Raw genomic sequence first — 27,335 nt, 5'->3', positions numbered from 1 at the left:
TGCAATACGCTTAACTTTACCTTTTATTTCCAAAGTGATGAATAAATATGAAGCAATATCAATAAATGTACCATTCTACTGTTTGAAATGTTTATAGTTGCATTGTTAATTCTATTTCATACAGTGCAGTAAGCAGTACACTACTATTTCAGTGTAAATGGGCGGGGTTTAACTCTCTAGCCCGACGGCGTAAGTGACAGGACTATTCACCAATGCTTGAACAAGTGTTTATTTCGTTTTGATGGCTCACCCAATCGCAATTGTTGGAATGCAAAAAAGGGGGCGGAACTTTGATGCGTCACTCGGATCAGATGGCGGTGGTGGCGGGGAGCGGGTTGCTGCTGCTGCTGCTATTACGCTGGCCGGCGGGGAGGAGGGGATAACGGGGGACTCTCCACTCCAACGAGGCGCGGTGGACGAAAGCTAATAACTTCAAACAAAACCGGAGCTTAATTTAAGTTTATTGAAATGGACAGGACTTTATTAATCCGCTGATTTAAAAGGCTCATATTCTCTCTCTGCGGGCCCGAAGGCCTGAGGATTTGGGTGATTATTGGATCTAGAGTTTCAGTCAACACACAGACAAGCCCTTTAAATGACGGATAAATGCTCGGAAGACTATGCTGTAAGGGATGTTTCTTCTGTTCACTATCTGAACGGTCACACAGGGTTCATTTATGACGGATTCGGACATTTAAACCACAGTTAAAAAGAAGGTTTATCTCACTTAGCTTTGCGGCTCTAAACTCGCTCATTCACAATGAATCTATATTAGCAGTTAGCGTACACGGCTAATTTAAAGAAATAAATCCGTATTCAATAATCTCGGATCGATATTTTAAATTGATATGCTGTCAGTCCCGTGTCTTATATCGGGTTGTATTTATAACTTGGGTGCTAAAGCCTGAGATCTTCTGTAACACTGTGTCTAAATTCATGCAGTCCTAATTAATGAACTGGCACAGACAGTAGAGCCTCTATCATCTCGAACAATCAGACAGTATAAGCAGTAAATGCTGACTCTGTTTCAGTGTGTCCATTTAAGCTCTTCATGGACCTACATTTAGGTTGAGTTCATTCATTGGATCCACTGATTCACATCTGATGACAGAAGTAGCCCAGGTGTGAGTTTCACAGCTGTTGGTCACAGAGGAACACTTCTGAGCAGGTAAAGTGAGTCTGTGATCATGGGGAATACAGTGTCCTGCTGCGTGTCCCCCAATGGAAGCCCAAAACTGCCCCGACAGGTGGAGTGTCTGGAGGACTATCAGATCAATACAGACCTGAGTGATGACACCGGTCCATATCTGCAGCACATCAGTGACCGAGAGGTGCCCGACGGTAGGTTCTGGTGGGTGGTGAGGTCTAGTACAGTAGTTATTAGTTAAAGTTCTAGGCTCAAGGGTCTTGGTTTAGGCCTAATTTAGCCTTGTGATTGAAGATATAGCATCCTGTAGAGTTTAGGTCCAGCCCTGCTCAAACACCCCTGAACCAGTTTATCAAGGTCTTTGGGTTTACTTACATTGTTGAAGAGGGTTGGAGTTAAATTTATAAGAAGGTGAATCTCCACCAGCTAAATTGAACACCCCTAATCTTGGACTGATCATCTGAAAAGTTGCAGATTCAAACCCTTAAAGCTTTGATCTATGAACTATTACCATTGTGTCCCTGGTCAAGACACAACCTCAGGTTATATTCGGGTGACTGCAGTAAGTCACTTGACAATTTTAATTTGCCTTGATAGAGTGGCAGTAAAATATTCTTTTTTTATTCTTTGTTATTCTATGCTTTTTTTTTTCTTCATCTCATGTGCCACAGCGTCTTTAACAACTGTGATGCCGTGATCCGGTTCCTTTACCTCCTCATCTCACATATCAGGTTTCTCTCAAGAGCTGAACATATTTAGCGCACTTGGTTTACTCTGAACAGGGCAGAGTAAAGTCTATTACATTTTTGGTCAAAATATCTGTTATGCTAGACCAAGACAGAGACTTATGGAACTCTGGGATGGTGTATGTGATGCCTCCTTTTAGTGTCTGCCTGTTGTTTATTTAGTCCGTGCTATTTTACCCTCACTGAAGACTTACGTAGTCCCCCACAAACACAGAAATAACTTGTGTGTGATGTACATTGCTCAGTTTAGAGCAGCATGTCTTCACTGGTTCAAAGCACTTTTGATCCCTTATGATTGGGTTATTTCAGGTCATGTTTTGTTTGGAGTTTAGTCAGACATGAGAATAAATAAGATTCCAAGGTTAACTGGCAGAGACCATCTAAAAATGTGAGCCATTCCTGGCATCCCAGAGATGTAGATCTTTGGGACAGCTGTGTTCCCTCTCCTTATCCCTCTCTCACTCTTGCGGATACCCATGTGGCACATTTCTTTCATGAGCTTAAAGGTTTGAAGTCACTTTAAAGTTTCTAGGATAAATTCAGTTGTCCTGTATTGAACTGTTTCACCATATTCATATAGAGTATTACCTCTCTGTGATGTGCCATTCCGCACTAGATCTGTGTTCCTCCCCTCAGTGAGGACATCTGGCCCACCCTCAGGGGTTATTTTTAACTCTAGGGGGTGAATGGGAGTGGCAGCTGAGTACACCAGCTCTGGAGAGATTGGACCTGTAGGTGCAGAATGAATGAATCTCAGTTGTTCAGCACATTAAAGCCATAAGGAACGAGAGGCTTGCATTACAGTAATTTTTACCACTGTTAAAGAGTGTTCTTAAGCGTGAACTTTTACAGCCCCCTTAAAGGAATGTTCCGGTTTCAATACAAGTTAAACTCAACTGATAGTATTTGTGGCATAATGTTGATTACCAAAAAAATTCTTTCAACTCACCCTTCTTTTATTAAAAAAAAAAAAAGGAAAAAAAACAAAAAAAAGAAATTTGGTTACAGTAAGGTACTTACAGTGGTCCAAGTGAATAGGGCCAGTCCATAAATGTTAAAATACACACTGTTTCAAAAGTATAACCACAAGACATAGCCTAAATTGTATTTATGTTAACATTATTTTAGTGTGATAACATCGCTTACTTACCTTATCTTTGCAAAGTTTCAACTTTCTTGCCATGGCGAGATAAAGCCAGTAAACCCTGTAATCAATTTTATCACACTCAAATCATGTTAACATGTATAATGTTTACATCTTTTGACTTAAGAAAGCGTGTATTAAGCATTGATGGACTAGCCCCATTCACTTCCATTGTTAGTGCCTTACAGTAACCACAGTTTTTACTTCTTTTTCAGAATAATCGAGGGACGAGTTGAAATTGTTTCTGCGGTAAACAACATGCTGCAAATGCTGTCGATTGAGCTTAACTTGTACTGTACTAAACCTGGAACGTTCCTTTAAATATGGTACAATCACTGTATCGCAGCCTCTTGTGGCTTATTGCTATTATTAAACAGTGATAAAAGACACCAAAATCTAATAATACATTTCCTAATAATACTAATCATCAGGTAATATCAATAACCTAGTAATATAGTTTATTAGCCTAACTGTATGCTGTTTATGGTTGCCAAGCGCAACTTCTTGCATTAAAAAAATTAAACCAATGATCTATTTTAAAATAGCTTCAAACACGGCACATGCAATCAGAATTTTGTGTCATAACTTCCCATTTTATAATTATTTTTAATTAAAATATTCATGTTGTTATCTGTCTTATACATGAAACATGAGCAGATTTATGTTCTGTGTACAATACATCACGTAAAACCATTTGTATGTTAGCTGTCCCATTGAATTGAATGCAGCAATTTACAAATGATTTACACAGAAACGAGTTCTGCTTGTGTTTCATCATGAATAATGCCTGCCCAATGGTGGCTCCGCTAAGAAATTACGCTGTATTAGGGGGCCTGGGTAGCTCAGTGGTAAAATACCACTGTATTTTGTGGCTACCACCCCTGGAGTTCGCTAGTTCGCATCCCAGGACGTGCTGAGTGACTCCAGCCAGGTCTCCTTAGCAACCAAATTGGCCCGGTTGCTAGGGAGGGTAGAGTCACATGGGGTAATCTCCTCGTGGTTGTTATAATGTGGTTTGTTCTCGGTGGGGCACATGGTGAATTGAGCGTGGTTGCCGTGGTGGATGCCGCGGTATCACGTGGCTCAACAAGCCACGTGATAAGATGCGCGGGTTGACTTTCTCAGACGCGGAGGCAACTGGGATTCGTCCTCCGCCACCTGGACTGAGGCGAATCACTATGCGACCACGAGGACTTAGAGCGCATTGGGAATTGGGCATTCCAAATTGGGAGAAAAAGGGGAAAAAATCCCCCCCCCCCAAAAAAAGAAATTACGCTGTATTTGTGCGCATCCAAATTTGCAAGATGGCAATATGGTGCTAGTTTTGTGCTTTATCATTGAGCTAGCAAAAAAAATAATTGGCTTGGATGTTGACTAAATTTGCCTTGTGACCAGGCATTCCTGCACCTCCCTGTCAGTCAGCATTCTCTCTCGCTCCTGCCCATTGATCTCCCTGGGGAAGGAGTATACGCCTCAGCTCCAACAAGAGTTAAGTCAATAAATGTGTCTTTAGGTTAACCTAACTGGACTTGTCACTTTCACTTTGCCATGCCATTGTTGTTCTCTGGTTGGAGATGGCTGGGACTATGTTGTAAAAAGATGTCAAGACTGGTACTGCGAGGTTCTGAAGCCTTTTGGAGGCTTTTATTTATTAGAAGATCTGTTTGGATGTACCTGAATTTAGCCTTTGGAAATGATCTCCATTATGCAGTGATCATAGTTTATTATAGGATTTTGGGGTGGCATTTCTGTGCAAATAAAATGTGCTTCAGACAAGAAACATACAAACCTCAGTACTAAAGGGGGTGATAGAATTATCTTCAAACATTGTGCCATTAAACCAAATGTTTTATTATTCAGGTAGCTAACTATAAACACGTCGACAGTTTAACTTCCTCTAGATCATTTTCTTCAAACTATTGTTGACATCAAAGAGAAGAAGACAATGCCTACTAATGCCTAATGTGTTTGGAATCCCTAATTTAAAATTCCCTGCTATTTCCAGGTTTTCTATGACTGTGGGAACCCTAGAACTTGCATAGAGTATGTTTCGGGTCATACACTTTAGAGTAAAGTCAACCAAAACTGTTTGCCCAGAACTCCCTCCATTAAGCTTCTGCCTTGCACCTGGGCTACACCTCTTGCCAGTTTTGCAGCTCCCATGACATTGTTAGGACTCCCAAACATCTCCTTGTGTTTACTGTTCAATTTAGCAGTACTGGCACACATTCTTTGACACTGTCTCTGCTGAATTCCAAGGAAATGCCTCTTCATGGCATGACCTGGGCATAACCCTGAATCCTAGTGAGATCACGTAGACAGTTGGTAGAACATCTTGCGTCTGTGTTTGATGTTTGCACAGTTTACTACAACAAATCGACCAAATCTATCTTTAAGCTACGCCAACACAACAAGACTGAATGGGTGTCTCCTGGGGAAATCAATTACGGCATTGGTCTTTTTGTGTGCTCCTCCTGTAAAGTGTCTGTCTGTAGTAAGGTTCTTTCTGATGCACTGGCACGGTTCCTGTGCTGCATGGCAGTGTGGGCGGAGCACAGGGTGTGAGGTTCTGTGTTCTCCTGCTTTGCCCATACAATGGGCGCATTGTGCCTGCTGTGCCTGCCCCCAGGGTCAAAAGGGTTGCAGCATGCCACTGCCAGTCAGACTGCATGCTCGGAGTAGGACGACACACCCCCTTATTCCCCTTGTTGGGGAGTTGTTTTACTACGTTGTGAAAGGAAGTTATGTTAATGTAAAAAAATTCATCTATCAATTATTCTGTTTTTCTGTGGCAAAATTATTCACTAAAGTACCAAGCTACAATTTTAAAGATAAATATATGTCTGTTGAAAAGTTAATGAACAGTCTTCTAGTGCCTCTTTATTTTAGTTTTAGCTTTGACTTATATTATTGGACAGATGTAGTGAAGAGTATGACACGGAGTGTTGGAGTGAGAGAGAAGGGCAGTGAGATCGGGATAAGTTGCAGGCAGGACTCAAATTTGTTGACCACATGAGCACCACGTGTTTGCAGTATTTGTGCTGACCACTGCACCATGGCTTTGATAATCTATTGAGAATAAAGTTTGAAAGTTGAAAGTTTTGAAGTACCAGAATAAAGACATTCATTCATAACTTTTTCATATTTTATTACAGTGTTTATATTTGTAATTGTCCCCATCTCTTGTTGATTGATAGATCGATTGATTCTAGTTTAATTCTGTCTTCTAGATTTGGCATTAGATTCCAACCCCTCAGATCATGCCCGGGCCAGCACAATTTTCCTTAGCAAGTCACAGACAGACGGTGAGTGTTTCCAACTTGAAAACATCATAATCTTCAGCTTGCTTTGTATCCATTGTTTTGAATGATCTTTTAATCTTTTACTATGCTGTAACAGTCTGGTTATTGTTAATCATTTCATTTTAGATCCTATAAGCGGTTATCTGAGATCCTATTAACTAGTATGCTGACCTGTGCTGTTATAGATGGCAGGTCACTTTGTTAACTGGACACTGTCACAGCTTACCAATATTTTATTTATTTTTATTTATTATTATTATTATTTTTTTTATAAAACCTCTGCCTTTCTCTTTTTCAGTTCGGGATAGGAGGAAAAGCAATCACATAAATCATGTAAGTAGTTATGGGTTGAAACTGGTCGTATGCTGGAACGTCTTTCTGCAAACGCATTAAATGTTGGTACTTTCTGTAGGTCTCTCCTGGTCTGCTTTCAAAGAAGTACAGCTCCTGCTCAACGATATTCATTGATGATAGTACAGTTAGTCAGCCAAACCTGAAAAGCACAATCAAATGGTCAGTAATAGTCCACTGTTTTTTAATTGCATATTTTTGGGGAAACTTGTTGTAAAGAATCAGAATCAGCTTTATTGCCAAGTATGCTTACACATACAAGGAATTTGTCTTGGTGACAGGAGCTTCTAGTGTACAACAATACAAAAACAATACAAAAACAGCAGCAAGACATAGATAATAATAAAAAATAAAAAATAGTTATACACCTACGTGTTATGTGTATAACTATTGTTGTTAATGGCTGTTGTTAAATGGCTGTTAATAGCTAGACATATCTGATCTGTCACACTATTCTACACTTCGCAGTGTTCCAACATTGTGTGAGTGCTTATTAATGAATTGTATATACCATTCTATGCATGAAATAATAATTTGTAAAATGATAAGGTAGAGTACTTTTGGTTGTGTTTCTTATCTTTATTTGCATGATGACCACCTTTCTGATTTCTGTTTGCAGTGTTACATTAGCAATATATTATCACATTAAAAACAGGTAAGTTTACTGTCGTCCCCCCCAACCCCACTAGTTGGACTAGCAAACAATTTTACCTATATTTTATGAAATTTTGCATGTAAAATGTGAATACTAGCGTGGTTTTAAACAATTTCATTAATCCATTTTAGGGACTCTGATAGGTCATTGGAAATCTTCGATGAAAAAATGCATCCCTTATCTGTAAGTAACTCCACCTACACTGATCAGCCACAACACCTGCCTATTATTGTGTAGGTCCTCATCATGCTGCCAAAACAGCACCAACCCGCATTTCAGAATAGCATTCTAAGATGTTATTCTTCTCAGAGTTGTTATCTGAGTTACCGTAGACTTTGTCAGTTCAGACCAGTCTGGCCATTCTCTGTTGACCTATCTCATCAACAAGTTATTTCTGTCCACAGAACTGCCGCTCACTGAATGTTTTTGTTTTTGGCACCATTCGGAGTAAATTCTAGAGACGTTTGTGCATGAAAATCCCAGGAGATCAGCAGTTACAGAAATACTCAAACCAGCCCATCTGGCACCAACAATCATGCCACAGTCCAAATCACTGTGATCAAATTTTTTCCCCATTCTGATGATTGATGTGAACATTAACTGAAGCTCCTGACCTGTATCTGCGTGATTTTATGCACTGCGGCCACACGATTGGCTGATTAGATAATTGCATGGATGATTGTTGGTGCCAGATGGGCTGGTTTAAGTATTTCTGTAACTGCTGATCTCCTGAGATTTTCACGCACAACAGTCTCTAGAATTTACTCCGAATGGTGCCAAAAACATCCAGTTACCGACAGTTCTGTGGACAGAAACGCCTTGTTAATGAGAGAGGTCAACAGAGAATGGCCAGACTGGTTCGAACTGACAAGTCTACGGTAACTCAGATAACCGCTCTGTACAATTGTGGTGAGAAGAATAGCATCTCAGAATGCTATTCTAAGATGCGGGTTGGCACTGTTTTGGCGGCACGAGGGGGACCTACACAATATTAGGCAGGTGGTTTTAAAGTTGTGGCTGATTGGTATATATCTTGTTTCAGGTTTTTTTTGTTTTTTTTTTACTCAAGTTACTGGCACTCTAGCAGCAGATAGTGAATTTCACACATTACAGTCCCAGTGAAGCATCCTAGTGCTGTTATACTAAATATCAGCTCTCTTGGAATGCAAATAGTGCAAATCAGATTAGTGGACTGGAGCTGTAAATTAAAGAATTTTTAATGGATTTTGTGTAAATATTGGTGTATGATGTGTAAATATTCTACCTTTGGCAGAGGGAACAGGTTCCTGATGATTACTCCCGCACAGATCCCGAACACAAACTCATTTATCGATTCGTCCGGACACTGTTCAGCGCAGCACAGCTTACGGCTGAGTGTGCAATCGTCACTCTGGTAAGAGAATGTTAGCCTGCCCGACTTTGAATCTGTATTAAGGGGTATTCAAGTTATACTGTTATGACAGGCCTAGTCTTGCATAGCCATATATATCAGCATAATGTCTTATCCACTTTGAAACTTATTTTGGCCAAAAACTTCCCACTCAGTGAAGTGTAGCTATCTAGAAGTAATTGTCTGACCAGGGCCACATTAATGTACGGGCTTACCTGGGCTTAAGCCCCAGGGCCTCTGGCTGGCTGCAGTTACGGCATCTGCCACCCTAGTCTACCCTGTCGGAGGATGCGTATATAAACACGTTCAGCAGGAGACGCTGATATAAACACGGAGGCGGTGCGCAACAGTGAAAACGTCCATGAAGCACATGGTCATAGAGTAACAACGGTCCGCCTCCAGCCCCACCACGCCCCACGCAGTGTGCAATGACTTTTACCCAAGATCTAAATGCATTCATATTGTACAGTCTGACAACAATCGTAATGGACCGTAAAACTCATATAGTGTGCACTTGGCATTAAGCCTGCAAATCAGATTGGAGCTGCTGATTTTGAGCTGATTTTTTGTGCGCAACATGTATCAGATAGTCAGTGAACACAGAGACTCTAATCGGCCTTATTCTTTCTGTGTCATGAGGAAACCATAAGCCCCTTTCATGTAGAGATCCTGGGATGAATCCCGGAAAAGTCATCCCTGGATCTGTTCTGGGACTGCAAGATTTTGATAATTTACACTGCCCAAGCTTTCCCGGAATCTGTGCTTGCATTCACACTCATCCCGGAAAAAAATCCCAAGACAAAAGTGACATCACGATGTGGTGTCTATGTAGAGCGTCTTAAGTATACTGATAACCCGCATTTTTTCATACCTTACCACAAAAAAAATAACGGTTAATTTCATCGTCTGCACTGATGGTCCCGGTGTGAGATTTGCATGATAGCCAATTTGATCAATTTTATTCAGTTAAGACTAGCCTACTTTTATAAATAGCTAATAAGATCATTTTTATATTGTTCGATGTAAATTGTTTTTGCCAATAAAGGACAATAAAGATTGAAAGTGAAACCCGTAAGTGTGTATATATATACACTATATTGCCAAAAGTATTCGCTCACCCATCCAAATAATTGAATTCAGGTGTTCCAATCACTTCCATGGCCACAGGTGTATAAAATGAAGCACCTAGGCATGCAGACTGCTTCTACAAACATTTGTGAAAGAATGGGCCGCTCTCAGGAGCTCAGTGAATTCCAGCGTGGTACTGTGATAGGATGCCACCTGTGCAACAAGTCCAGTCGTGAAATTTCCTCGCTACTAAATATTCCACAGTCAACTGCCAGTGGTATTATAACAAAGTGGAAGCGATTGGGAATGACAGCAACTCAGCCACGAAGTGGTAGGCCACGTAAAATGACAGAGTGGGGTCAGCGGATGCTGAGGCACATAGTGCGCAGACGTCGCCAACTTTCTGCAGAGTCAATCGCTACAGACCTCCAAAGTTCATGTGGCCTTCAGATTAGCTCAAGAACAGTGCGTAGAGAGCTTCATGGAATGGGTTTCCATGGCCGAGCAGCTGCATCCAAGCCATACATCACCAAGTGCAATGCAAAGCGTCGGATGCAGTGGTGTAAAGCACGCCGCCACTGGACTCTAGAGCAGTGGAGTCACGTTCTCTGGAGTGACGAATCACGCTTCTCCATCTGGCAATCTGATGGACGAGTCTGGGTTTGGCGGTTGCCAGGAGAACGGTACTTGTCTGACTGCATTGTGCCAACTGTGAAGTTTGGTGGAGGGGGGATTATAGTGTGGGGTAGTTTTTCAGGAGCTGGGCTTGGAACCTTAGTTCCAGTGAAAGGAACTCTGAATGCTTCAGCATACCAAGAGATTTTGGACAATTCCATGCTCCCAACTTTGTGGGAACAGTTTGGGGATGGCCCCTTCCTGTTCCAACATGACTGCGCACCAGTGCACAAAGCAAGGTCCATAAAGACATGGATGAGCGAGTTTGGTGTGGAAGAACTTGACTGGCCTGCACAGAGTCCTGACCTCAACCCGATAGAGCACCTTTGGGATGAATTAGAGCGAAGACTGCGAGCCAGGCCTTCTCATCCAACATCAGTGTCTGACCTCCCAAATGCGCTTCTGGAAGAATGGTCAAAAATTCCCATAAACACACTCCTAAACCTTGTGGAAAGCCTTCCCAGAAGAGTTGAAGCTGTTATAGCTGCAAAGGGTGGGCCGACATCATATTAAACCCTATGGATTAAGAATGGGATGTCACTTAAGTTCATATGCGTCAAATGGCACATGAGCGAATACTTTTGGCAATATAGTGTATATATATATATACACACATACAGTTGTGCTCAAAAGTTTGCAAAACCTTGGACAATTTGTAATATATGTACTATTTTCAAAGAAAACATGAGTGAGCAGGCAAAACACATTTATTTCTAATGGGATTCATATTCAACTGTAGGTTATAACAGAATGGCACAATCATAAAACAAAACATGGCAACAAAGAAAAAAAATGAACCCTTAGTTCTTAATACTGTGTATTGCCCCCTTTAGCATCAATGACAGTGTGCAGTCTTTTGTAATAGTTGTCTATGAGGCCCCAAATTCATGCAGGTGGCATAGCTGCCCATTCGTCTTGGCAAAATGCCTCCAGGTCATGCAAAGTCTTTGGTCGTCTTGCATGAACCGCACGTTTGAGATCTCCCCAGAGTGGCTCGATGATATTAAGGTCAGGAGACTGTGATGGAACCTTCACCTTTTTCTGCTGTAACCACTGGAGGGTCAACTTGGCCTTGTGCTTAGGGTCATTGACATGTTGGAAAGTCCAAGAGCGTCCCATGCGCAGCTTTCGTGTAGAATAACGCAAATTGTCTGTCAGTATTTTCTGATAACATGCTGCATTCATCTTGCCATACATTTTCCCAAGATTCCCCGTGCCTTTAGAGCTCACACACCCCCAAAACATCAGTGAGCCACCATCATGCTTCACAGTGGGGGTGGTATTCTTTTTACTATAGGCCTTGTTGACCCCTCTCCAAACATAGCGCTTATGGTTGTGAACATAAAGCTCTATTTTGGTCTTGTCACTCAAAATTACAGTGTGCCAGAAGCTGTGAGGCGTGTCAAGGTGTTGTCGGGCATATTGTAACCGGGCTTTTTTGTGGCATTGGCGAAGTAAAGGCTTCTTTCTGGCAACTCGAACATGCAGCTAATTTTTGTTCAAGTATCATCGTATTTGCTCCTTGAAACAACCATACCGTCTTTTTCCAGAGAAGCCTGTATTTCCCCTGAGGTTACCTGTGGGTTTTTCTTTGTATCTCGAACAATTCTTCTGACAGTTGTGGCTGAAATCTTTCTTGGTCTACCTGACCTTGGCTTGGTATCAAGAGATCCCCGAATTTTCCACTTTTTTATAAGTGATTGAACAGTACTGACTGGCATTTTCAAGGCTTTGGATATCTTTTTATATCCTTTTCCATCTTTATATAGTTCCATTACCTTGTTAAGCAGGTCTTTTGACAGTTCTTTTCTGCTCCCCATGGCTCGGTATCTAGCCTGCTCAGTGTATCCACGTGACAGCTAACAAACTCATTGACTATTTATACACAGACACTAACTGCAATTTAAAAAGCCACAGGTGTGGGAAATTAACCTTTAATTGCCATTTAAACCTGTGTGTGTGTCACCTTGTGTGTCTGTAACAAGGCCAAACATTCAAGGGTATGTAAACTTTTGATCAGGGTCATTTGGGTAATTCCTGTTATCATTATGATTTAAAAAGGAGCCAAACCACTGTGTGATAATAAATGGCTTTATATGATCACTATCCTTAAATAAAAGACAGGTTTTTTAAATGATCAGTCATATTTTCAAAATCAATGCCAAAATTTCACAATTCTGCCAGGGTATGCAGACTTTTGAGCACAACTGTGTGTGTGTGTGTGTGTGTGTGTGTGTGTGTGTGTGTGTGTGTGTGTGTGTGTATATATATATATATATATATATACAGGGTTGGGAGGGTTACTTTTGAAATGTATTCCACCACAGATTACAAAATACATGCTGTAATTTGTAACATATTTCGTTAGATTACTCAAGGTCAGTAACGTATTCTAAATACTTTGGATTACTTCTTCAGCACTGGTAGATTTTATTCACTTGTTTTGACTATAAAAAATCTGCCAGTACAGTAAGACAAAATATACATTCTCTGAAAAACCTAAATATCTTTTGCAGTGTTGTTTCTAAAACAAGATAAATATAACTGATCTTGTTTTAAGGATTTTTAGATATTTTTACTGGAAAACAATACAAAAATTATTATCAAGAATACGATTTTTGCCCTAATATCAAAGAAGTTATGATCCAACTTGAATTTTCTTGATAAAAAATATGATCGTGCCTGGTAACGTGCATGTAAATTGGCTAGAAATAGCATTTTAGCTTCGTGTAAAGCTGACAATTTACACAAGGTTTATTTCTATTTCTTCTGCTCCAAACTTACTTCAAACTTACTTCTCTGTCTGCTCGTATGAATGTAACACATCATAAGAAAGTGTTTCACCGCTGTTCAAATGCACTTTGGATCGCATCATTTATATATATAAATGTTTTCCATCTGAAAGGACTAAATATTAAATGAAACAAATGACAATAAAATGCAAAGTAATCTCAGTAATCAAAATACTTTTTGAATGTAACTGTATTCTAATTACCAATGATTTAAATTGTAACTGTAGTGGAATACAGTTACTTATATTTTGTATTTTAAATACGTAATCCCGTTACCTTTATTCCATTACTCCCCAACCCTGTATATATATATATATATATATATGTGTATACAGTGGCATGCAAAAATTTGGGCACGCCTGATCAAAGTTTCTGTTGCTGGGAATAGATAAGCGAGCAAAAGATGGCCTGATTTCCAAAAGGCTTAAAGTTAAAGATGACACATTATTATCTTTAATATTATAAGCAATTTTACTTTATTAGATTCATCTTTTACAGTTTCAAAATAACAAAAAAGGAAAAGGGCCCGAAGCAAAAGTTTGGGCACCCTGCATGGTCAGTAATTAGTAACACCCCCTGGCAAGTATCACAGCTTGTAAAGCTTTTTGTAGCCAGCTAAGTGTCTTTGAGTTTTTGTTTGGGGGATTTTTGCCCATTCTTCCTTGCAAAAGGCTTCTAGTTCTGTGAGATTCTTGGGCCATCTTGCATGCACTGCTCTTTTGAGGTCTATCCACAGATTTTCGATGATGTTTTGGTCGGGAGACTGTGAGGGCCATGGCAAAACCTTCAGCTTGCGCCTCATGAGGTAGTCCATTGTGGATTTTGAAGTGTATTTAGGATCATTATCATCCTCTTTTCATCTTCGGCTTTTTTACAGATGGTGTGATGTTTGCTTCCAGAATTTGCTGGTATTTAATTTAATCCATTCTTTCCTCTACCAGTGAAATGTTCCCCTGTGCCACTGGCATCAACACAAGCCCAAAGCATGATCGATCCACCCCGTGCTTAACAGTTGGAGAGGTGTTCTTTTCATGAAATTCTGCACCCTTTTTTCTCCAAACATACCTTTGCTCATTGCAGCCAGAAAGTTATATTTTAACTTCATCAGTCCGCAGGACTTGTTTCCAAAATGCATCAGGCTTGTTTAGATGTTCATTTGCAAACTTCTGACACTGAAATTTGTGGTGAGGATGCAGGAAAGGTTTTCTTCTCATGACTCTTCCAAGAAGGTCATATTTGTGCAGGTGTTGCTGCACAGTAGAACAGTGCACCACTATTCCAGAGTCTGCTAAATCTTCCATGAGGTCTTTTGCAGTCAAACAGGGGTTTTGATTTGCCTTTCTAGCAATCCTACAAGGAGTTCTCTCTGAAAGTTTTCTTGGTCTTCCAGACTTCAACTTGAACTCCACCATTCCTGTTAACTGCCATTTCTTAATTACATTATGAACTGAGGAAATGGCTACCTGAAAACGCTTTGCTATCTTCTTATAGCCTTCTCCAGCTTTGTGGGCATCAGTTATTTTAATTTTCAGAGTGCTAGGCAGCTGCTTAGAGGAGCCCATGGATGCTGATTGTTGGGACAAGATTTGAGGAGTCAGAGTATGTATAAAGCTTTGAAATTTGCATCACCTGGCCTTTCCAAATGATGATTGTGAACAAGCCATAGCCCTAACAAGCTAATTAAGGTCTGAGATCTTGGTAAAAGTTATCTGAGAGCTCAAATCTCTTGGGGTGCCCAAACATTTGCATGGTGCTCCTTTCCCTTTTTTCACTCTAATATTGTACAAAATAAAAATAATACACTAATATTGCTTAAAATGTTGAAAAGAATGTTTCATCTTTAACTTTATGCCTTTTGGAGATCAGTTCATCTTCTACTCACTTAACTATTCACAGCAACAGAAATTTTGACCAGGGGTGCCCAAACTTGCCACTGTATACATACATACACGCACACATATATATATACATACATATACATATATATATATATATATACACACACACACACACACACACATACATATATATATATATATATATATATATATAGCCTATATTAACGTGTCACAATGCATATAATTAATATTAAATGATAGAAAAAATTACATAAACTAATAATTTTCATACTGCCTTGCAACAGTTAAGATGTGTATTTGTTTCAGTAATTGCTTTTGTAATCTAGTTTAAATTCTTAACTGTCCAACATTCCTAAAAATAAAGAAAATTAACTACACAGACAAGGGACTGTGCTTTTTTTCTTCAGACATTTCTTACAATCAATAATTATTATTCAATTGCTGTTTCTTTGTTGGTGCTTTTTTATTTTGCACTAGCACTGTCAATTATTTGTTTTTTGTTTTTTATGCTTAAAGCACTTTTTAAATTTTTTTTCAAAAAGTAGGCTATTTTACTAATAAAACGTAGGCTAACTCTTGCGCTGCACTTGCATTTAGAAGCCTCGAGGCAAATGTCAAGATACTGTTTTCATGATATAATTATACAAGCTGTAAAATTGAAATTTTTATTTGGAAGAAGACCAGAAATGTTTGATCTCATGTGTGTATGTGTATATAAAAAAAATCTGTATTGTTGTGTTCTTGCCCTTTTAGGGTTAAAAAAAATACATGTTTGAACAAACAGATGGCCTGTCTTAAAGTCGCCATCAACATTTTACATATCCAAAGTATTCATACGTCGTGGACTTCAACCGTACCGTACCGCTCCGATATTCGGTGTGCAGTGCTTTGAATGACAAAATAATGTATTTGATCACAGCAGCTTTGTGATGCTGTAATTTTAGACAACTGTTTCTTTGTTGAACGGATATTTACAACAGAAACATTAATTCCTTTACTTGGAAAACTGACTTAATATTCACACAATGGTGCAAATGTACCCCTGTATGCCATAAACCGTTAAATCTCTATTCTGCATACAGACTTTCTCCTTCTCATAATAGATACGTTATCACTATGACACGCATCCTGGCATCGGCTCTGCCTTTTGTTCGCACAGGCACGTTCTGGGATTGATCCCGGCAATGTTACTAGGCTCTGATCCCGGGACCAAATTTTCTGGCATTCTGGCTCCGGCTTGCATTCACACAGAAAGCTCCCCGGCATATCCTGGGATCAGAGCATAGTGTGAATGAGGTTATATAGTGTCTTACAGAAAGCAGGCAACTTTGGCTTTTGATTTGTGATTGAGGTGCCTTGGCTCATTTTCTTGATGTCCACTAGAGGGCAGTATAGCTTCAGGGAATTAATCTTCTTTTGTCTGTTCAATCTGTTTTGGACCCAAATCAATTCCAACCTCATCTATAACCTAAAAGTAAAGCATGTAAAACACTTGTCAACTACTTTACATTCAGTCACTACATCTGATAGTAAATAATTAGAATCTAAGATTTTAATAGTGATTTGCGAACTCGCACAAAGGCGCATGCTTTATCGAAATTTGCTTTGGTAAGAAGAATCTGAAGAGAGCATACATGTAAATGTACACACTGTCTTTGCTCCAGGTATATTTGGAGAGGCTGTTGACGTATGCCGAGCTGGACATTTGCCCGTCTAACTGGAAGAGGATTGTGTTGGGAGCAATCCTGTTGGCCTCGAAAGTCTGGGACGATCAGGCTGTGTGGAACGTGGACTACTGTCAGATTCTCAAAGACATCACTGTTGAGGACATGTAAGTTAAAAAGAGGGCATAAGATAATAGGATCACTTCCTCAAGGTTCCCACAGTCACGGAAAACCTGGAAATATCAGGGAATTTTAAAACTGATTTTCAAAGCCTGGAGAAGTCATAGAAATACATTATATCTAAAAAAGTCATGGAAAATTGTACAGTGAGTATTTATTTCTAGTCTAAATTTATGCAATCTTAATAGTTTTTTATTTTATTTTATTTTGTTAATCCTTATCCAATAATCCAGAATGACTGGTAAAGTCATTAACATTCATTGATCAGATGTAACACCCCTGCTTTCAATTATGTTTAAATATTAGAACTCATTTGTATGGTGGAAACCTTGTTAAACACATGGCCTTTATATACATGAAAGTACCATGCAAAATGCATTATATGCCAAATTGAGACCGTACTTTGTCTCAATTCACTCCTCTGCCAAGTCATTCCCGTCTAATACTAATACATACTCTACAACATCCAATATATCTTGGAACAATCATGGAATATTTTCAAAAAAAGTGTAGCGACACACTTCAAAACCTTGTTTTTTTGTTTTGTTTGTTCTCTAGTCTCAATATCCATATAAATGACACAGACAGGATTTGTGTGTATGTGTCTGTTTTTTGTGGAGTTCTACCTGATTGTTTATGTTAAAGGCCATGTCCCTCTTCTTTCCTCTCTGCCCCTCCACTCTATTTTCATCCCTTTCATTGAAGCCGTCTTTGTGAGCCTCTGGGCTGGCGGGCTTCAAGTGCTCTCAGAGCTCCTCTTCAATGGTCCAGGCTCTCGACCACTCCATTTGTTGCCCCTAGCGACCAAAACACCACCTCCACCACTACCCATATCCACCTTAACCTTATGTCTGCTCTTCCCAAAACATTTGGGTGGCTGTCTCCACAGTGATGGTCTCTGTATCTGCTCTCAGATGCAGCAGAGCATTTCTATGATATTTTTGGGGTATAAAAGATACAGATCTATTGTTTATAAAGAGTTCTTTGTTTTACTGTTATAAAAGGGTATTTGAAAATTATCATGCACATGAACTATGATTTGAAGTTAAGGAAAAGTGTAAGTTTTTAGGTGTTTCACTGGTCAGCATTTCATATTTTTTCACCGTAAATCAATTAATAAATAATCTTGGGTGTGACATAAATTTTAAAAAGTAAAAATATTCCATGTAGTTTCTCTAAATATCATAACTTCATGTGTGATTAGACAAGAATTGAAAAATGCTGTATAAATTAGTTTTAGATGAAGTTTAGAAAGTCACACTGCTGTCACTGCTTGACATGTCATGTCAGCTACCTAGTAATGGATTGTGTTCAAATCCATTCAGAAAAGTACTTTGTACTATGGCAGTGTAATAGGGTAATATTAATATGGTAATTTGATATATACCATGGTACTGTTTGGTGATCATATCCATGTACCATTGTACTTAAATGGTACTGTAAGCTACTTCAAAGAATACCATTATGGTAATGTCCAAACACCATGGTATCACTATACTTAGTTTTTCTATAACTTCTCCATGGTGTTTTTATGGTAACATGGCACTTTTTTGTAAAAGTAACATTAATCTATTTGATTTGAACAGATATGATTTATTGATTTGCTGCAAAATCTGAGCTGTAATTTAGTCTTTGTTCAGCTTCTGTTGTATTTGAACTTTATCAAGAAGGTCATAAAAGATACATTTCTGATTAATCTAATCGCATTGATCTGTATGTCAGGAACGAAATGGAGCGACATTTTCTGGAGCTGTTGCAGTTTAACATTAATGTCCCAGCCAGTGTCTATGCCAAGTATTACTTTGACTTGCGCTCTTTGGCAGATGACAACAACTTGAGCTTCCCCTTGGAGTCTCTGAGCAATGAACGAGCTCAGAAATTAGAGGTGGGCAGCAGATCTTCTAACAGTTGGTAGAAAACTTGCTGGACGTAAGGTCATACGTCCTCTGTTAATTGGTCTATTTATGTGGAAGATGAAGGAAAAAACAAAAAAACATTTCCATTGTTCTAAAGAGAGTTGAAGGTTCTGCACATTAACTTAATGTATTCTTTACTCCATAGGCAATCTCAAGACTATGTGAGGATAAGTACAAGGATTTGAGCAGGGCTTCCATGAGGAGATCATTCAGCGCAGACAACCTAATCGGCATTCGCAGATCCAATGCCATTCTCTCTTAGAGCTTTTCCTCGGAAACATCACCTTTCCAAGCCAGAGCTCAATGGACAAAACTTGTTCTGCAGTATCTCACCACCTTTGGTTGCAATGTTACGCCAACCAATAGACTCTACAAACACTTTACCCAACCAATGCAGAACAACATGGAGACAAAAACAGACTGAACTCTTAATTTTTTTTTTTTTGCTTACTATGTAGGCTACTAGCTGTGAACTTTGTCAGTTTTTAATTGAAATCATTTGCAGATGGAGTATTTTAAATAAACACTAATCATGTAACAGGTCTTTGAAGAATGTGTTTTACAGGTCACTTGAACCAGAGTTTTTGTTGCGTTACTTTTTTTAAACAAACACTCGGATTTCAATAACTACAGCTTTCTCATTTTTTTGGACCGGATCTGTTTTAAACAAAGTAAACAATATACTGTAAGTAAAGTATGTTTTAGTGACAGTAGAAAAATAAATAAATAAATACAAACAGTTAAGTGAAATAGGCTGAAATAGTTAAGTGCTAAACCAAACACCAAAAGTACACAAATGCTGTACCGTCAGAATTTGTTTTAGATAAACAGGGTGAATTTATTAACCCAAAATTGCATTTAAAAATAAAGGGAAGCACAATAAATGATTGACCAAACATTTTATTTGCAGCTTCACAGATTGCTTCTCACTCTTATTCTCTACCAGTAAGAGAAACAAAAACATGTTAAAGACACTTTTCATAAATATCTAAGAATCTCTTTGAAATTGTAGCACTGAATATGATATTTTTTACTAAACAAAATATGTACAAAGTTGCAGTCTGGGCTATTTAAAAAAGGACACATCTTTTACAAGATTTACAAATGACTATGTACACACCCAGACTCACAACAAAATTGTAAGTAATGCAGAGTAGTCAGGCTAATTGTTCAGCTTAAAATTCACTTTTTTGAAAAGCATAATTAAAAAGAGGAAGTTATTTCTACACCAGTTTGTAAAGTAAAAAGTGGCAAAAATACTTATTTGCACCTTAATGCTCAGTTGAAGCAATCTTGGGGGAGAAAAAAAAAAAAGTCATTTACAGAGATCTACAAAACCAACACTGCTTCTGTGACAGATTCTGTCAGCTAAACATGCATATCCAACACCGAGGATTCAAAATTCAAAATTGAAATTACATGCAAAATAAAAAGTCTGGATCATGATGATCAACAAGGAAATAATAATAATAAAAAAAATATTTAGAGAGACATGCTCTTCAGTTTTTTAAAACGTAATATTTGGTCTTTCCTTTAAAAGAAAAATGAGAGCGCTGTTAGGTAAATTTAGGATGGCTGCTGGGGTAACAATTAAACTTAATTAGACAATTGAACCACTAACCACAAGAGAGGTCATGCTCAGAATAAATAATCAAATACTCACCTAACTGCCCAACTGATCTTACATTTACATTCTACAATTTAACACTGCCTAATAGATGCTAACCAACAATATATTATCAGTGTAAAAATAGCTCTGATAATCTTTGGAAATACAAGATCTTCTAAGGGACAGTTAGGGACCCTCAAGAGCAGTCAGTGAGTGTGAAACTGTTAAGAACTGCTTGCAACAATGATTAAAGTCATGAATTTGAACTTCTATACCTGTTAGACATATCCCACAAACACTAAATTAAAATAAGCATTTTCCTCTTTTTTTTTTTACAGATTGTACTCGTGCAGAATAATAATAAAAAGTGTTATTCTTACTGACAAAGAACACATGCACGCATCTCTCCATGTTTTACCTTGAAAATACATTTGTAAAATTAGATGACTGAGATTGGTGTTAAAATCCTACAAAACAACATCCTACCCACATCCTGTAAATATGCTGATTAAGTCACAAACACAACAGAGCGACTGTTGCCTGCAATATCACAATATTCTTGAAATGCATACTTACAAGAATACACAAATAAATTAAATATCTCCACAAAGTCCTGAATAGAAAAGTGTAGCATTTCATCTGAGAAATGTTGTGGTCCATATCAAGCCACTTTTACACCATTCATGAACTAAAAGCCACAGATAACAACATTTAAGATGCTTGTGACTACTGTAATAGGTACATTAATCATATTTAACCTCACATGCACTTTGTTTCCACAAAGTATCAACATTTTCATTGTTTTACAAATTAGATCCGTGAATGAGAAGAGGTTGACTAATGAAATAAACAAGAGTCTGTAAAAACCCTTCATAGTTCAACTGTGCCTTCCATTACCACTTAATGTGGAACATGTAGAGCTGTTGGTAGAAGGCTGAATAGACACCTGCTCACTCAGAGTCATGACCTGCGCACTGCATTCGTCACTCGTTTGAAGGTTGCAGGGTTTATAAAAGATTGGGCTATCTTGCCAATGTTTAGACATGTGATGAGGGTGCTGATTTGTGGTAGGTCCCAGTGGGTGCTGTTCCAGCTTGGGCTGTTAAAGCAGTACTGGCCTCACTGTACGATACGGGTGGCTTTCGGGTTCTACAGGGGACAAAACGTGCCACAAAGCGCCTCCATGATTCTAGAGTCTTCCCTGACCAGATCCATACACCTGATGTAATGCCTACAACCAGACACATGAAATACTTTAACATAAAGACAGCATAGTCCGGGCCCATGCCCAGGCGCTGTCGCTCGGACAGGCAAGAACAGGCCAGTGCCCTCTCCCAACCTGATCTGTAATGTTGCTCATACACCAGGCACGCCACCACAATAGTTGCGGGTACTGTGTAAAGGACGGTAAAAAGCCCAATCCGGATCATTAGCTTCTCCAGCTTGTCAGTCTTAGTTCCTCCCTGCTTAATGACGCTACGGATTCGGAAGAGTGAAACGAAGCCAGCGAGCAGGAAGAGGGACCCGGTGAAGAGGTAAACAACCAGTGGGGCCAACACAAAGCCACGCAGGCTCTCTAGACTCTGGTTTCCGATGTAACAGATGCCAGCCACAGGGTCGCCATCCACCGAGCTTAAAGCCAGCACAGCAATGGACTTGACGCTAGGCACGAGCCAGGCAGCAAGGTGGAAATACTGGGAGTAGCCTGCAATGGCCTCGTTTCCCCATTTCATCCCAGCAGCCAGGAACCAGGTGAAGGAGAGCACCACCCACCAAATGGAGCTGGCCATTCCAAAGAAGTATATGAGCAGGAAGACCAATGTACAAAGGGCTGGACCCGTGGTGTCATAGAGGATGTGCTGTTGATCTCCAGAGCCCTCGCAAGCCACCCGCTCATGGCCTGCGAGCAGTCGTACAATGTAACCCAGAGACACAAACAGATAACAAGCAGCCAGGAAGATTATGGGCCGCTCAGGATATTTGAAACGCTCCATGTCAATGAGAAAAGTGGCCACAGTGGTGAGTGTGGAGACAAAGCACAGCACCGACCACAGGCCAATCCAGAAAGTTGTGAATGTGCGCTCATCCTGGGAAAAGTATGGTTGGTGGCACGGCAAAGCACAGTTGGGCAAAGAGCCAGTATGTACACGGTTATATAGAGGGTGTGCTTCTTTTCCGATGGCAACCAGGGGGTCTCGGCAACGGCACTCACGATCACACTTCTGCGGCAGTGCAAATTTCGCTGTGGCTCTATGTCGTGGTGTTCCCTTGGGGGTGGGTTTGGGGAAAGGAGGAGACAGAGTTGTGGTCTCACTGCTGTTTCGGTCCATACAAAGCCGATCTGTATCGCCCAGCATCGGCAACTGCTCGCAACTCATCCGCTCTGGCCACTCGAACCCATACTGGATCATAAGAGGGGAGCAACCCCTCTTAGCTCTCTCACACACAGATCTGCACGGCGGCAAGGGCTTTTTGTAGTCTTGAAGACAGATGGGGGTGTACATACTGCAGAGGAAGAAAAGCAAGTCTGGGGAGCAACGAATCCGGACAAGTGGCCAGAACTGGTGCACCTCCAATCCAACTTCCTCCTGGGTGTCATGATTGAACTGGTTGGGCATGTAAGTGTGATTGTATCCGATGCCTTTGCACATTGGTACAGTGATGGGCTCACACACTATATCCTTAGAGGCAGCAGCACAGAGATCTGACAGTTGAGACAGCAGCAGAACATGTAGCCAAAACCCAACCAGGTGCATCCCTGAGGTCGCCATGGTGAAATTATGCTTATCTGCAGGTTTCCCCATACTGAAAAAAATAAAATATATATATATATATATATATATATATATATATATATATATATATATATATATATATATAATTCTTGAGTATTTTCTCAGCTCAGGTTTTTCCCTCTTCTTCTTATTTTAATTTATTGCTGCTTTTCGGAAAGAAGAAATCCCAAAGGAAACCTTAATTGCTCCAGCAGCATGTCCATAGTCCACAAGGTTATAAATCACACTGCAGTTTCACTCCAGACACTGCCCGCGCTTGATTCCAACTTTGCGCGTGCATTTCAAACAGGCCATCATTGTAAACGCGGGCTGAAAATAAGAGTAAAACAAGATGTTTGTTTAATTAAACGGTTCAGTGAAACACCATTCCACTTTATTTTATAGAGAAATTGATTCATAAAAGTAGAATTGAACGTCTGAACGTACCGTGGTAAAGCACGCGCATCCGTGCACTGATTTGTGAATCATTCACCAAACAAACCGTGTAAAGGGCTTAAGTTCATTTCCCGCAGAAAATGTGTAACAAAGTAACATTTTAAGTGTCGGTTTCCTTTCTGCTCTGCTTTAAATTCCACATGGCAGGTGAATTCATCCGATGTTCCGGCGGAAGGCTGAACGACTGACAAGCAAATGACGCCAAAGGCTAGGGGGAAAAAGAGAATGGAAAATAGAGGAACAACAGAAAGCATGAAGTAAAAATAAATAAATAAATAAATAAATAAATAAAAATAAAATAAATAAAATTCTTCAAGAGTCGACTATCGTCAATTAGTATAAAGTAAAAGTAAACAAAAATAAAAATAAAATAAAATCACCTCTTGCATTAGTGTCCTAGGGCAACAGGTTTCAGGTGCTTCCTGCCATTTTTCCCCCTATAGTTTCCAAACACGGTCTTTTTACGTACTTTGAAATGTATGAACTCCACAATTCTAGACGACACTCTTTTCTACATTTTTTATGAATTATTTTTCCTCAGTTGCTGAGCGTGTAATCCTTACTGTGGGTTGCTGAGCCAGTAATTACTCAGTCCGTCGAGGTTCAGTGGAGTGAAAATACTCCACCCGCGATGACACGCCCACAACTTTCAGGCCCAACCCCTTTTCACTAGGGCCCACTGACAATCATCTGTGTGGAAAGAACTGCCTCATCCATCACCTCATGTACGTATGTGCTTGGAATCATACTGTATTAACCTCTGCTGTATGTATTGTATATAGTCGGCAATCTTTTGTATTATGTCAGACTATCTATCTATCTATCTATCTATCTATCTATCTATCTATCTATCATCTGCTTGTCTGTCTGTCTAGCTCAAATGAATGCAATTCCGTGTAACAGGTGTCATTTCCTTGTGTGAAATGTACATTTTTACCACTCATAGTGTTGAACGAGGACATGGTTTAAAAGTTACAATATTTGATGCAATCAGCCATTAAAATGAGTTTAGAAAAGTTGATTGTTACAAGCAAATTAAAATAAATGGCTCAACAAATCACCACACACACACACACACACACACACAAAATCGTAGTTAAAGCGCACTGGTGAGATGCCACATGTTACTCCTTGTACAGTCCTAGGAACTGTACACAGGATGTTTAAATTAGTCATCTGTTTGTGTGTGTGTGTGTGTTTGTGTGTACAGGTTTGAGTGATTTACGAGGACATTTTTTTTGGTTACAAACTGGTAATTACAAGGGTATTATGCTATAAATGTGGTTTATGAGGACATTTCTCGTGTCCCCATAATTCAAATCGCTTAAAAAAAACATACTAAATGATGTTTAATTTTTTTTTAAATATAAAAATGCAGAACGTTTTTTGTGAGGGTTAGGTTTAGGGGTAGGGTTAGGGATAGAATCTATAGTTCGTACAGTATAAAAATAATTATGTCTATGGAGAGTCCTCATAAGGATAGCCACACCAACTGTTTGTGTGTGACGCTAGGAAAAGACATTGAGTCTTTTGGCTTGAGCAAGTGTATCCTATACTATTGTGTTTACCCACAGGGCCCACTCATGACAGACAGAGCTGTGCAAACACTCAGATAATGACTCCTAACGCAAGCTTAATCACTCATGCCTCCACTAGACAAAGACACTCAGTGGTCCTTGCCACACTGTTACTCTGTTCGTGAACAAGTATGTAGTCCTATGATGCTCCTCTAGTTCAGATTTCAGAGGTCGTTCGCATATTTTTGTGATTTTGTTAGTCAGATTTGGGTAAGCATGAGCCTACAACTATTGTAAAGCTTTTTGAATGCAGGTTTGGAATCACGCATGGTGCTGTGGATGGCACTGCTGAAATTGAATAGCTTAATGTATATACAAAAGTATACAGTATTTCAGTTAATTGTAATTTCTCTCTCTCTCTCTCTCTCTCTCTCTGTGTGTGTGTGTGTGTGTGTGTGTGTTTAGGTTTAAATGATAAAAACAATAGATATGCTGAAGACAAAAAGTATTTGGACACTTTCAGTTATCAAACATTAGTGGGCCATGTCTATAGTTAATGTGATGAGTGGTTACTCTGCTAGGACACCTGTGTGAACTTGAGGGTAAATGATCTCATACATCCTCTAAAAATGACCATGTGGGGCCAGTTAGAAGTCATCGCAAAAATAGCTCAGAAAATGTAGTTAGTAATGAGAACAGCTCTAGCATCATTTGTTTGCATATGGCACTTGGTGTGTTATTTTGTGATCGCATTCAAAGATTTTCAAGTGCCCAAATACTTTTGTGGGACTCTGTATGTACCGTAAATGTATGACCAAGCATAAGTTACAATTGATACAGTACAGTGAAATTGTTATGCTGTTTTAAGAGGAAAGACTGGCACTTAAATTATTGCCTATCAACTACACATTAGTATTGCCACTATACAAAGTGTTCTGTGCACTCTGACAGATCAACTGATCGATTTTGGCATTCTTAAGGGTTGGCGCTCTCTCTCTCTTTCTCGTTGTTGGTTTAGTATTCCGTAATCTCACAGCTTTCTAAAAGTCCAAAGGTCTCTAGGGTGTGTGTCAGTATGTGTATATTTAAAAGTGCAAGTGACTGATCGGGCAGCTCCGTCAGGTATTTCTAATGCCCATATAAAGCTCAGATTACATGGGCTAATAGAAAGTCTGAATAGCAGTAAGTATACAAGTCTACATTCCAGAAACTTACCTGGAAATCAATCATTGAGAAGCACACAGCCACAAATGGCTGTTTGCATTATGTTTTCTGTGTTATGCTCGAGATGTTTGATTGTGTCTTAAACTCTATGGCAACCAAATCAATCTCGCCAGCCATTTGTGCACCTGCTCTTTCATTGGTTATCAATGCACATTGTCACACATTAACTCCACAACCGCACCTTTAAGGGATAGTTCACCCAAAAATGTTTCACCCATCTTCTTCTTGTTCCAAACATGTATGACATTCTTTATTCCATGGAACACAAATGCCAGACACAATGTTTCAGTCTCCGTTCACTTTTTATTACATCCTTTTGAGCATACAATGTAAATTATGCAATGTTAATAGGAAGAAAGTCAACATGTTACACCATTAAGGTGAGTCAATTATGATAGAATTTTCATTTTTGGGAGAACTATCCCATTTAGGAGCCACAAAATAACTACTGATCTCCTGTCAGTATAATGTGCTTATGGAAACGAAGTACATTATACTTACTAGTATTATTTACTAGTATTTACAAGAAATTACTAGTATGCATTGTTCAGTAAGTATTCAAAGAAACAATATATATATATATATATATATATATATATAAATAGCTTCCCCTGTTTAAATCAATATTACATATTTAATATGGCCCTCAGTCCAGATAAGGGAGTTTGGATTTATTTTAGTTGAGCAGTAATAGTGTTGATGTCATTGTGGAATGACTCCATCAAATGATGTTGATGTGAGGTGTGGCACACAGCCTTCTGTTGTGTTTTGTGATATCTTCTGGGTATGAGAACATACGACGGTTGGTTTTTCCTATTTTTCTTTTCTCCACAACCTCCTACCTTTCTTTTCATGCCTGAACATGT

General features: G+C 39.3%; 2 protein-coding genes across 2 annotated transcripts; one reads left to right on the top strand and one right to left on the bottom strand.

Moving 5' to 3' along the window:
- Positions 1-322: 322 nt before the first annotated feature.
- LOC127448124 (cyclin-Y-like protein 1) lies at positions 323-19,625 on the top strand. The gene is made up of 10 exons (XM_051710439.1): positions 323-1,341; positions 6,268-6,342; positions 6,638-6,672; positions 6,752-6,852; positions 7,310-7,345; positions 7,477-7,528; positions 8,619-8,738; positions 16,794-16,960; positions 18,696-18,858; positions 19,035-19,625. Exons 1-10 carry the CDS (start codon positions 1,188-1,190, stop codon positions 19,149-19,151), a joined length of 1,020 nt encoding a protein of 339 aa, XP_051566399.1. The 5' UTR covers positions 323-1,187; the 3' UTR covers positions 19,152-19,625.
- Positions 19,626-19,773: 148 nt separating this feature from the next.
- Positions 19,774-24,295, bottom strand: LOC127448114 (frizzled-5-like). Its single transcript, XM_051710418.1, has 4 exons — positions 24,109-24,295; positions 23,720-23,936; positions 23,471-23,602; positions 19,774-23,303 (listed from the first exon to the last, which is right to left on the bottom strand). Exons 3-4 carry the CDS (start codon positions 23,494-23,496, stop codon positions 21,536-21,538), a joined length of 1,794 nt encoding a protein of 597 aa, XP_051566378.1. The 5' UTR covers positions 23,497-23,602; positions 23,720-23,936; positions 24,109-24,295; the 3' UTR covers positions 19,774-21,535.
- Positions 24,296-27,335: the final 3,040 nt, after the last annotated feature.

The sequence above is a fragment of the Myxocyprinus asiaticus genome, chromosome 11, assembly GCF_019703515.2.
Source record: "Myxocyprinus asiaticus isolate MX2 ecotype Aquarium Trade chromosome 11, UBuf_Myxa_2, whole genome shotgun sequence".
Lineage (NCBI taxonomy): Eukaryota > Metazoa > Chordata > Actinopteri > Cypriniformes > Catostomidae > Myxocyprinus > Myxocyprinus asiaticus.
The sequence above is the reverse complement of the archived record's forward strand: the minus strand, read 5'-3'. Positions and strand labels throughout refer to the sequence as shown.

Excerpts from the sequence above, each read along its gene's own strand:
- LOC127448124 (XM_051710439.1), top strand. The coding sequence starts at position 1,188 with ATGGGGAATACAGTGTCCTGCTGCGTGTCCCCCAATGGAAGCCCAAAA. Across the intron at positions 6,853-7,309 it reads CTGAAAAGCACAATCAAATG|TGTTACATTAGCAATATATT; the intron begins GTCAGTAATAGT and ends TTCTGTTTGCAG. Across the intron at positions 7,529-8,618 it reads AAAAAATGCATCCCTTATCT|AGGGAACAGGTTCCTGATGA; the intron begins GTAAGTAACTCC and ends TACCTTTGGCAG.
- LOC127448114 (XM_051710418.1), bottom strand. The coding sequence starts at position 23,496 with ATGGACATGCTGCTGGAGCAATTAAG. Across the intron at positions 23,304-23,470 it reads ATGCTGCTGGAGCAATTAAG|TATGGGGAAACCTGCAGATA; the intron begins GTTTCCTTTGGG and ends TATTTTTTTCAG.